This window comes from Botryllus schlosseri, chromosome 13, assembly GCF_051294905.1.
Source record: "Botryllus schlosseri isolate E-star chromosome 13, Bs_hap1, whole genome shotgun sequence".
NCBI lineage: Eukaryota > Metazoa > Chordata > Ascidiacea > Stolidobranchia > Styelidae > Botryllus > Botryllus schlosseri.
In genome coordinates, this window is record NC_137248.1 from 1,848,963 (window position 1) to 1,861,847 (window position 12,885).

General features: G+C 40.7%; 2 protein-coding genes across 3 annotated transcripts in view; one reads left to right on the plus strand and one right to left on the minus strand.

Annotated features, from left to right (window-relative positions):
- Nucleotides 1-12,885, plus strand: part of LOC145454834 (ATP synthase F(0) complex subunit e, mitochondrial-like) — an 88,650-nt gene that overhangs the window by 50,037 nt on the left and 25,728 nt on the right. The gene's annotated exons all lie outside the window — the stretch shown is intronic.
- Nucleotides 122-8,155, minus strand: LOC145454831 (ficolin-2-like). 2 transcript variants are annotated; one of them, XM_080332824.1, is made up of 6 exons: nt 7,683-8,147; nt 7,571-7,629; nt 7,425-7,496; nt 7,168-7,264; nt 909-1,005; nt 122-835 (listed from the first exon to the last, which is right to left on the minus strand). In XM_080332824.1, the coding sequence occupies exons 1-6, from the start codon at nt 7,741-7,743 to the stop codon at nt 535-537; spliced, it is 687 nt and encodes a 228-aa protein (XP_080188950.1). In that variant the 5' UTR covers nt 7,744-8,147; the 3' UTR covers nt 122-534. The 2 variants fall into 2 exon arrangements, with proteins under 2 accessions (XP_080188950.1, XP_080188951.1); XM_080332825.1 differs by lacking the exon at nt 7,425-7,496 and having other exon boundaries at nt 7,683-8,155.

Consider the following 12,885-nt stretch of genomic DNA (forward strand, 5'->3'; position numbering starts at 1 on the left):
TTGGAGTCATTTTCGATTTTACGGCAAATTAGGGGAACCAGTCTGCTCAGGTCTAACCACTTGAGTTAGCCTATTTATTTTCTGTATAGCTTGATGGTCATGATCCATGAATGATGATCTGTTGATGGCCCGCACATGTTGGCCTACAACACACGCGTGTCGTCGTCGGCTAACTACTATGTGATCAGGATGAAATACACTAATACACATCGCTCGATATCAAGTATATGCTGGACCTCATGTGTCAAATAAATGTCAAATGATAAGATCACCGACAGTACAAACATCTACGATACAAACGAAATGCAGGTTGCAAAATAATTTTGAATTTGTAAACAATTTTGACAATTTTTGACCTAACGCTACAATTTTGACAAAATTTGTTCTTCGTTGACGCGCGTGTGCCGTACTTGTGCGCTTTTCACTCCGAGGTGAATTAGCCTTTGAAATTTGATGGTGGACGTTAATATGTCACATTAATATGAAGCCGCTAAGACGTCACGCACGCTTATATTCAAGTGTTTCATAATCGTTTCATAATCTTTTGCGAAACTTCATCTCCGAGAAGCGCAGAAGGTTGGCGCGATTATCCCACCAAATTCCTCTGTAGCCTGTTCTCTTGAAGTTTCCATTCAGATTGCCGCCGCAGCTGTTATACCACCAGGCTCCTTGGTAGAAAGAAGCGCAATTCCCTGAAGAACGACGATCGTGATCTGCGTCTTTCGTTGTGAATTGTCGATTGTTGTGATATGCGAGACGGTCGTGTGTTGCATTCCCGGAGTATCCGAATACGTGCAGTCTGTACTTGTCGGATCCGGGCCCGACGCGGAAATTACTGAAATAGAAAAATGAGGTGCCGGTTCATTCATGCGCGAAAAGTATTCTGCAAGGGCAAAAATAAGATAGACCTGTATTTAGCAACCCAATGAACTCCATCTCTCGTGATCATTTTGATTTCCAACGCCATGTCACCTGCTTTTGTCATTTGATGTAATGCTTCCAGGCCTGAAAGAAAGAAGATTGCCACAAACAAATCTTTCATGTAAGTATCCAACTCAATAGTAATATTGGAAACTTCATTTGGTGTTGCCTTTTGGATACTGAAGATTCTGCACGACGAAGCCACTGTTAGAGACCGCTCACTTGACTGAGATTGTTCGGTATCCTGTGAATGAACTGCGACTTTGCTGTTTGCTACAGCCTTCATTATACTGCCAAGTGTCGCTTAATTGAACCGCTGGAATTTAACGAAGCTTGCTTAAAAGTCTCCGTAGCTTTCACATAAAACTTGTTCTAAGTTAGTTGTAGGCTGCTTTCATAGAGCACTTGGACCAATGCGACGTACGCCCATAGTACACCATGAGCTCTGTATTACGACAACATGCATAAAAATATACGTTCCAAACTTCAAGTCATTTTAAAATTTGATGTTTTATTTCTCTAATTATGTTGGACAATCGCTTAACTTCGTGCATTTTGGAATTGAGATAAAAAGATTAGCGTTCGACTGAATACAGAGTCGTTATAAATATCTCATATAGCGTCCCTGATACAACGTGAGATTATGGATAACTAACCTACTGAACTGAGAGATGTACATCACGTGATTCACGGTCGAGTGATGCTACAGTCGCAGATTTGTCGTCGCTTCATAGCATGAAACGGCAACGTAATTGCTAATCCCATAGATGACGACCCGGGCGCTCAAATTTAATAAAGTTGATCTTATTTTAAAGCTGCAGTCGCGCTTATTCCGACCAATTCAACAATTAAAATGAGTCTGAACAGTAAGATATTTCGTCTCAGACGTCGATGTGTCGATGTGATGTCGATGTGAGCTCTGGAGTTTTACTAGTAATGAAGCGACTCTGCCTCGTGATTTTCCGAATTAAAAAAACAGATTAGGTTATCAAATATTTTGTGACTTCGAGGACCCCCTGAAAATGCTTCGCGGACCCCCGTTCGAGAACCGCTGTTTTAGATAATATCATGGCATGGCGCCCTCCCCATATTATAAGGCACCTAGTTCAGTCGAAGAGCAATACGGAGAAGTTGTGTCGGATACGGCTTCAACACTTTGCGTGATTAGTATGATACGCTAATTACAAATATGGCAGATCGTAAAGATGTCATATAGTGTATATCAGAGTTGGATCAATTACATTATTTCAGTTCAATTACAATTACAATTACAATTACTTTCATGCATGTTTCAATTACATTACAATTACAATTACTCCATGCTAAAAATATCAAATTACAATTACAATTACAATTACTCCTTGCATGCCTCAATTACATTACAATTACAATTACAATTGTTGTTACAACTGTTGAACATGTAATTGAATAATGATAAATTCAACCGTGCTCCTTGACAACCGTAGCGTCGTAATTAACAACAATTCAAGTATTCATGTTTCATTCATGATACGCAAATTGGCAAATACCCGGTAATTAATAAAAGAAAAACGTTTTCGAACTATTGCAGTATGCAGTATGTCGTTGAAAAAAGTATTATAATCATGCACGGGTTGGATTTGCGTATATAGTATATAATTAAAGAAATAATATTATTTTTATCGAGGGACGTAGGAATTAGGATGAGGGGTGAAAACAAAACCGTGCTTTGTCAGATAAGACGTTAAATAATATCCAGTGGTCTGGTTAGTTAGACAGACGAAGTAACGATGCATCATCGTGATCTGAAATCGTATGGTAGATTGCCAACCCACGGATAGATGCGTAAGATGTGAGTAACGGATGAATGCACCGACAAACGTACTGCAGAGCCGGCTAAAAGCAGCAAACTTTATAGTCCTAGAGCTGGCGATTCAGGCGTCCAAATTTGATGCATCTGGTCTTTATCGTAAGCTATTGATGCACTAATTCCGAAAATACAAATTAAAATCTCGTCAGGGCAATGTAACTGCTCCAAAATAGCCGTTTAAGGCCGACTGTTCTGAAAAGTGAGAGCGCCGCAGCAGCATGACCACAACAATGACCAATTACTCCCAGCGATTGTTCAGAACAATGCCGATTCCCAGACTTTTACGACTATTTTGGGATGGTACCATTGCCTGGAAATAAACTTTTATTGCGGAATCAGTGCGACACTAGCTTTCGATTAGGACCATACATATCAAATTTCGACGCTTGGATCGTTAGCTATGGGACTATCAATTCTGCTGCTTTTAGCCGGCTCAGCAGTTCGCTTCTCGGCGTATTCAATTGTGAGTCACGTGTTGCGAATCCATCCGTTGGTTAGTAATCTAATAATTGTATACAATGGCAGCCGAGGCCAGCATAGCGGTAAAAAAAATTATTTTATGTTGTGCTTGTCAGGTCTCAATAGCAATTTAATGTAATTGAAATTGTAATTGAGCAAAATTTTTGTCAAATTACAATTACAATTACACTTACACAAAATAAAAATGCTTCAATTACAATTACATTACAATTACATTGAAATATGTAATTAATTACATTCAATTACATGACAAATTACAATTGATCCAACTCTGGTGTATATAGCTTTATTCTCGGAAAATATAGGACATTACTACACTTGCTTTTACACTTCAACATGTATGTTCTCCAGACAAAAGAAATGAAACTATAATTAGAACTCAACGTATAATACTCGTAATTGAAAGAAAATTTTGCTACTTCTAAAAAGCGGAAATATATTTCATGCCTTTTGTCCACGCAATTTAAACGGTGGTCTGCTAAAACAGGTATAACGTAAAAAAAGGGTCAAAGTCCACTTTTCCAGATTAGGACACGTCATGGACTGCTAGATATAATAGGTAATTGCTAAATTGCGAAACGGCAGATTCAAGCGTTATGGTGGCCATACTTACTGTGATTAAATATTTGATATAGGCTACAATGCGGTGTGAACGGAACCACGCAACCCGATATCTAAATTATATTCAGCGATACTTTCGCTAAAATATAATTGTCACTCCTGTGCGAAACGCGACGAAAATTCTTGGTATTACGTGACTTCTATGAAAATGAAATGTTGGTACTTCCTGAAAACAGCCCCAAAATTCCTTAGGCTATCTTTCTTATTGGAGGATTAAACTACTTCTACTTGACAAACTGAAAATAGCGGAAAGTTTTTCTACGTAGTTCACAAAATATTACTAAGTAGAAGTAGCGAAAAAAAGATCTACTTGAGTAAGTACCAAAAGTAGAGGAAAACTACTTGAGTACTTCGAAAAAGTAGAAGTACTTCGTTACTGACCACCTCTTTTAATTACATTGACTCATGTTGTTATTTCGTAGCCACCCAGCTGCTGTATAGTCAAAGGATATTGAAATCGTCCGAACGAACAGACAGAACTAAAAGAAAGACCTCCTTCAAGAGACGTACACAGTTCCATGTTTACATTTCTTGACGGTATGCATCTTTTTCCTCTGTGGGTGGCATTTGCACTGGGGGGCTCCGGTTGCAAGGATAGGACTATTCGGCGCTGGCCATTTAGGCGCCTATATCAACAATGGAAAATTACACATCGAAAGTGTCAGCCAACATGCGGCAGTAATTTTCGGCCGAGATTTTTGTCGCCCCCGATGTTTTTGACACCGCACTTTGTGGACGCTCATGTTGGTCGAAACTTAGGTTTGTAACCAATCCACAAGGCTCCGAGTCACAAATCAAACTCACTTACATTGTTTTGACTAAAGTCAAGTCGCTTCGTTTTCAATTCACCACCGAGTAAAGTCCGAGTCCAAGTCAGCGAGCAAAGGGTCGAGTCTAGGGCAGGGTTGTAATGACTCGAGTCATGACTCGACTCGAGTCCGACTCGAGTCACGTTTTTCAGATGACTCGACTTGACTCGAGTCATTTTCTCAAAATACGGAAATGACTCGACTCGACTCGAGTCAATTTGTGTATTGACTCGACTTGGACTCGAGTCATTGCGCATGACTCGAACCAAGTCATATGACTCGAGAATCAGACGGCCAAGACCGACGTTTCATTGTAATTTCGAGGAATCGTAAAGTAATCAGCTAATCACACTATCGGGTTTTCGTCCATGGTACTGGTACTTGTAAATGCGTCTAGAAACTGCTAAAAATGACGAAAATTAGTATATTATAAATGCGAACCATTCGATATCACCAAACAGAGTTATAAAAAGTTGATTTACCGAGCCTTTAACTAGAAACTTGGCAGTCAACACAATGACTTGGACTCGACTCGAGTCATAATACCATGACTCGGACTCGACCCTCTGCTTGGTGACTTGGACTCGGACTTGACTCGGTGGTGAATTGAAAATGACTCGACTTGACTCGAGTCAAAACTATAAAAGTGATATGGACTTGTGACTCGGAGCCATGTGACTTGGTTACAACCCTGGTCTAGGGTTACCATATTTTTGTAACATAAATTCAGGACGCTCTATAGCGTCCACTAGCGGATTTCAAAATGAGGTATGAGCACATTGTAGATCAAAATGACGTCACACTAGCAAAGCTTTGTCTATCGACTCGAGGTGGTCACGACCCGGTCCAGGAGTATGTGGTTGTGTGTTGTAAGTTGTAACTAGCGCCGAAGCCACATTTTCCAGCCCCCTCCCGCCAAAATAAACACTGATCTTGAGCCGATCGTAGGGTAAGCGATGCAACTTTTGAGGGCTTACTATATGCATCTGGTCGAAATGATTTGAATGAATTATGTCAATATTATTGGTTCTTCCATATATTACTATATGTGGTCAGAGTTGATGTTTTTGCGACATATACACCGACTCATGATACAGCCTACATAGACACGATCTGTGCATCTGCATGTGCAATGTGCATACAATGATTGCATGATGGGCACATGCCGCTGGACATAGCCTTGTATAGCTTTCTAGGTCTCGCACCACCGCTCCATGCTATCACAATGCGCCAAGCGGGGAAGTCATGGATACCAGTGTTACTAATCAGGTCTTTGGTCTGACCCGACCGGGGATCAAACCCACGACCTACCGAAGCCGGACGCTTCACCATTACGCTATCTTGTCGGTTTACGTTATCTTGACGCTATCTTGTACAATGTACATGGCTAAGTCATATGTCCAAACAGCCTAAACCGACTCTATGAATATACCGTTATCTTGTAATTGCGATTACAATTAAACTTATTTCTGTAACTGAATGTTATTTTTGTTTATTTTTGATCGCAGTTTTTGCGAGGGTGGTAGTAGCATAAATGGTAATGTAGCATAAATCTGCCCAAAAATAATATTGTTTATGTTGATTTAGGAAAAAATTATGAGCTTACTTAAAAATTCCGGATGTTTAGGCATATTTTAGAAATTCCTCCAGGGCGCAGTTTGAACAGTGAAATTCCGGACATGTCCGGGAAATTCCGGACGTATGGCAGCCCTAGTCGAGTCCGAGTTATGGTATTATGACTGAGTTCAAGTCATTGTGTTGACTGCTCACTGCTCAGCTTCCAGTTAAAGTTTTGTTAAACCAACTTCTTATAACTCTGGTGATATCGAATGGTTCACATTTATAATATACTAATTTTTCTCTCTTTTAGCAGTTTCTGGTCGCATTTTCAAGTACCAATATACGAAGTCCCAATAGTGTGGTTACTTTCCTATTCTTCGAAATTACAATGAAATGTCGGTCGAGTCATGACTTGCTTCGAGTCGTGACTTGGTTCGAGTCATGACTTGGTTCGAGTCATGCGCAATGACTCTAGTTCAACTCAAGTCAATACACATTTTGACTCGAGTCGAGTCAAGTCAGCAGAAAATCGTGACTCGAGTCGGAGTCGAGTCGAGTCATGAATCAAGGCATTACAACCCTGCGAAACTTCACCTGGCTTGGTGTGCTATCGCGCGGTAATGACCGGCGCCGAAATCACTATTTCTATAAATTATGAGTATTTTCTGGGGTGAAGGGGTAGCCATGAATCAAGACATGAAATCGCGCAAGGCGCATATTTTTTTTAAAGTTTAGCATTTCTTCCAAAAATTCTCAATAATTTGCGAAATAACATTGCGTCCCCTTCGATCTCTCGTCCCAATTGAGGTGTTTATGGTGCGGCAGGTAGGGCTCTGCAAATACACAGTACAAATGCATCCACACGTTTACTACTGCCAATCTGGCGCTCAAAGTCACGTGTACCAAAATCCACAAAAATATTCCTACCCAGCCAGAAATCTCCTTCACTATCCCCGAATCCTTTCACGTACTCATCCCAACCTCGGTAGAAATCCACGTTTCCGTATTTTCGTCGCTGGAAGATCTGCAACGGAATTTGGAAAACAATTAATGTCACACAAATCTCATGAATTCTCTTCTCCGACTCCGCGTTAGAGGTTATGGTTCAAAATTTTAGGCCTTGACCCCTATTGCTCATTACGTTACAAACGAACCGTCTTTGAAAGATTTCAGATTCTACTCACAGTCCATTTCATTTTCTCACCCTCTGCTCTGTGTTGAATTTCTTTCATTATCTCCGACATTATTTCCGGACCCTCCAAGTTGAAACGTAGGTTACACAACACATAGTAGAACGTTTTCAGTGACGTAAAACTATTCGTATACTAACTTCACAATCCCCCTCTGAGATCCATTTCCCATCAAGGTAGCTTCTCGTGCAAAATTTCGCTGAAAAAGAGAAATTTCAATCAGATTGGAAATTGAATATGATATCTTCGTACCTGACGAACGCGGGTAGATCGCCGTTCCGAACAGCAAGACAGTCCAAGTCTTGAACGACATTTTCAGAAATGAACTTTATAAGATGAATGGTGTTGGGTGAATAGGTTCAGAAGATAACGCGACCAACTTCAACTTAGCCACACACAAATGCCCTTCTTAGTTGCGCGTACACCAATTTATTACGAATTCCATTTGGCTATATATACACAATCAACTTATCGATTTCAATACGAGCACAGTCACGATATGCTGTGTTCCTGAGCTGACTATGTGATTTTGATGAAGACACCTTATTGATATCGTGATATGAAATACGTGCATGAAACACCGTTTGGCAGGAAGCTCACTCGATGAAGCTTCGGATCTGATGTTCTTACACAAATCAAGAAAGTCGAATTTCGAACGAAATATGAATAATTCGGTACACAGAAATCTTTTTCTGTAAATTTATAATGAAATACCAGCGATAGCCGACAACTGGGAGTTGCTTGAAATTGACTTTGTTAGCATATGATATTACCTTAATGTAGCTGTAAAGTCTATTAACCAGAATTTAATCGCGAAATAATTAACAGTCAATCGTTACTGAAGCTTATCAGGCTACTATATAGCAACATGGATTATAGCTTCCCGAATATCACTACCCGGCCTACATGATATCATTCCGAGGTATAAATTTGACTTGATGCCATATATGTCGTTCACGAAACGGGTATGTTATAAGGAACCGGCTGACCCTAGTACAAAGTAGGGTACAAGAAATAACCGACAGCCGTAGGTGATATGGTTACACCGCTGGTCTCGCGGGTTGAGTTCATTGTCACGGTTAGGAGTGAGGAGTTGGAAAATCAGTTTAAAATTTATAATCTTGTACGAGGAATTATAAATAGATGCATGCCCAGCTGACCATTCGTTAGCGACTATACGCTGTATAGCAGGGGAGTTAAAAACTCAACTTGGATCGCGGGCCAAATTCAAACTTTGTGATCGCTCGCGGGCCAGATCAGTCAAACTATGCCAAAATGTTACCCACATACTCTTATCCTTGTTTACACATTAATTCTTCATTATCGAGCCTATGTGCGCAATCGTATTACGGGTCATGTGGGCTCTATTCTAGCAACACCTTTATTAGCGAGCAACGGAATTGGAAAAAATACGATGGTTGGCCGATTGAATACCGTTATAAACCGCTAGATCAGAAGAATACAAAAGGCTCAACTGCAATCGCAGACGTTGGAATTTGGTTCATTATTATTAAAAATCACCATTCTGAGCTCAGAGCAACTTTTGAGTCAGAAGTTATACGTTATACTGTTATATTCTTCATGTAACCTGCATATAATGGATACGCATGGACGTTTTCGCGTCGATCAATGTTAGGACATTATGCTAAATCTCAGTTTCTCACCGATAATTATCGCGTGAAAATTGGATCGAATCCGCTAAAATAGATGAGAAATGGCTGGTTTGATTCGAATCCCTCCCTGCTTCGACTCGAGTCTAATATTTGGTTCAACTCATTATGAAGTCATGTCGGTGTGAACGATTTGCAAAGATCGAATATGCATCTTTCATGCGACCACAAAGAATGATGCCAGTTTTAGACCCCATAAAGATCATGTGTGATTTTTTATTGCATTTATTTCATTGCGCTTTTTGAAAATATTACGAGTCGATCACGGCTGAACAGAAATGTTGTATCTGCTAACGTGCGTAGCCTAGTGCTGTTTGTCATGACAGTATACGGTAATTCCAGATTTCAAGGTATTCCCGTTGTATGAGGAAGTTACATCGAAACTATAATTCTCACTTGATAATATTATTCATAGTGACCAGGGGCGTATCATTGTAATACTTGAAAAATTCGTGTCTCATTACTCGACTTGAATCATTGCAATTGATGCTATATTAGGGTTGCCATACGTCCGGAATTTCCCGGAAATTCAAAAATATGCCTAAATGTCCGGGATTTTGAAGACTCGATTGGAAACTACCGGATGTGCAACCTGTTAGTAATATACGGAAGAACCAATATTATTGACACAATACATTCACAAAATTTAACAACCTGCCGCATATAGTAAGCCCCCTGCAAGAATATGCATCGATTACCCAATGGTGGGCCCAAGACCAGTGTTTTGGGCGGAAGGGGGCAGAATTTTTTTTATTTCGGACCTGGTTGCAACAGAAAACCAGATAACTGCACCGTCCTAACACTGTGAAACACACGACCGTTATGGTTCGCAGACGACTTCATCCGGCCCATGAAAATTATTTTACAGACCCTACCAATCACCAAAGCTCACATCAGAGATGAAATATGTTCGACTCCACTTCTGTATACATATACACTATACCGGCGATAGGCAAAGCATTGTCGAGGGTTGCATTCAAAACAAAAATCAATATAAAACATACCTGTTTAAAACAAGGCCCTTATTATTTAAAACATGTTTTTATTGTTTGTTTTTTTTTGTGTTTTTTAGGCATGACGTCACGAATATTTAATTGTGACGTCACATTGAATTGGCATGCCCAATGGAAAATATAGGGTAAATATGGCTCCTTCGACGAAAAGGGCTTCTGATCACTGTCGTAAACAGACCAAAAATATCTTTAATCGGGACTACATCGTTATGCAGCATGTTAACGGTTGGCGGTCATCATCATAAGAACACGCATTCCGTACCAATGATCAATATCTACGTGCAAAACTGTTGAACCAACGATGATTCCGAGGGTTCCTGCCACCCCACATCGTAGGCTAGCCTATACGCGTGTACCAATTTTAGTGCAAAGCGTCCTTATGCTCATGCCACATGGTTTTTCGGACGTATATTTTACACAATTATGGCATAATTAGACAACAAAAAGGCATTTGTTTAAAACACTGTTTAAAATACTGTTAAAACATGTTTTAAACAAAGTATTTTATAACACCGTTTCGTTTAAATGCAACCCTATTAACGTCTACTTACATGAACAAATTTTCATGTGCCTCTTATCATTTCAAAAAGTTATCGGCACGATAAAAGACACAGAACAGCGTTCACAACCCAGATGACGAATTGCGGCGGATCCATCTCGAATTCATAAATAACATCAGTAGAAACTGAGCCGTGGCAACAATGCAGAGTAGGCCTATAGCACAGGGGTGAAACCTGCGGCCGTACGTGGAAGTTAAATTATGCTGCCGTCGACACGTTATTCATTTAGATTTTAAAATGTGTCGGCGGTCGTCAACATGCAAATTGAATTTACGAATTGATTCCCACATTTGACAGATTTTAATTAATCTTGACATTTTCTTCGCGCTATGCGCGATTCAAAGCGTTTTAATATGGCATTGCATATAGGCTGTGCCCTTTGCAATCTGAGCCCCACAGTACAGATGCGGACAGCTGAGGAAAATGATGCACCGTAAAGAAACAACCACTTGGAATCGTGTGCTCCTCATGAAAGAAATTTGTTCCTGGTACGTTTGGGCGATTCCATTCCACTGTACCGAGAATCCGGATGGGAGGTCATGAAATAACAACATGCACCAAAGGAACTATAATAACAGTTGACCCACAGAAAGATGCATCCTAATTTATAACTAGCCCTAAATTTTCCACCAACTCTTCCGGTGAATCTGATCACACGGGCTGAGAAAGGATAAATTTGATAGTAATATGTGAAACTACTGACGGAATTCATCCGTGAATTTGAACATTTTTGCGCTTGGCGCTACTAGAAAACGAACTCGAGTAACCAATAACCGTACGTAATATGACTAGACTATACTCGCGATTTCGGTGGGTATTTGTATTTTATTGAACAATTTTTGGCGCTTATCGCCGATAACGTCATTTGCGCCCGATCATGAATATTGTCCTTTTCTTGGTCTTTACTTGTGGCACGATTTCCAGTCACACTCTCAACCGCATCTTTCACTCTCTGTCGCACGCGATTTTACTTGCTTCATCTGGGTTTTTCGTACGACACTGCATATGCAGTGAGGTCAGCGATGAGGAGCCCAGATATTCCTCCGACACAGGTACAGTACTTCAAGGAACGCCAAGAGAAGGAACTTGGAATCTGGAAGACTCTAAAAGTGATAAGCGACGAACAGTTCGGATTCTTGAAGGAGAGGAAGGAAAGACATTTTCAACAACTTGCCAGCATGTGGATGCCGCAGCCCATAATCCGCCTTCACGAATAGCGCTATCACCAATATTCTGAGATCGATATTGCCAACCAGAATATGCTCGGATAGATAAATGTCTAGATGCCTTGTTGAATATCCTCCTGCACGAGCTTTCACCACAAAGTACCGGTACCGATTGTCAATTTTTGTTCACCGACGTTCATCGGTCGCTAATCATGTACTGTATTGCACTGCACAGTGCACATGGAAACGCTGCCACCATAGTGTCCTATATGGTGTCGACACAAGCAAATCTCACGCCTCAGTGAAATTGTATCACGTCACAATTTCCATTTGGCTACAGGTAATTTGACGGTCATTTTTGACCAGCTTGCCGAGCATTAAATTTGATAAAACGGGTATCAATCGAAAGCTGACTCTGCACTGATTACGAAAATATAAATTTTATTCCGCTCGTGGCCCTCGAACTCCCACAATCAGCCTCGAATTTTTCATTCTTATGAAGATTGGCATTGGGACGCAACAATGCTGAACAATGCTGTCTGGCTATTTTTCTCTTGAGCTACTCTCTCGTTTCGCCAGACAGCATTGTTGCATCTCAATGCCAATCTTCATAAGAATGAAAAATTCGAGGCTGATTGTGGGAGTTCCAGGGCCACGAGCGGAATAAAATTTATATTTTCGTAATCAGTGCAGAGTCAGCTTTCGGTTGATACCCGTTTTATCAAATTTAATGCTCGGCAAGCCGGTCAAAAATGACCGTCAAATTGCCTGTAGCCAACACCAGCCTGTAGCCTGTAGTCGACACCATATAGGACACTACGCTGCCACCATTCCTTGGCTCAGCCAATGCGGTCTCAGCCAAGTGGTGGCCGCACATGGAAACGCGCTAAACAGAGATGGCCGCAGTCCGGTTCAGGAGCCGGAGCCGGAGCAGGATTTCATTGATATTTTACCTGGCCGGACTGGATCCGGATTCTGAATTTCCGGTGACGGTCGGATTTTAGCCGGATTTTTTTGCTGCAATATGATTAATTAGCATTGTTCTG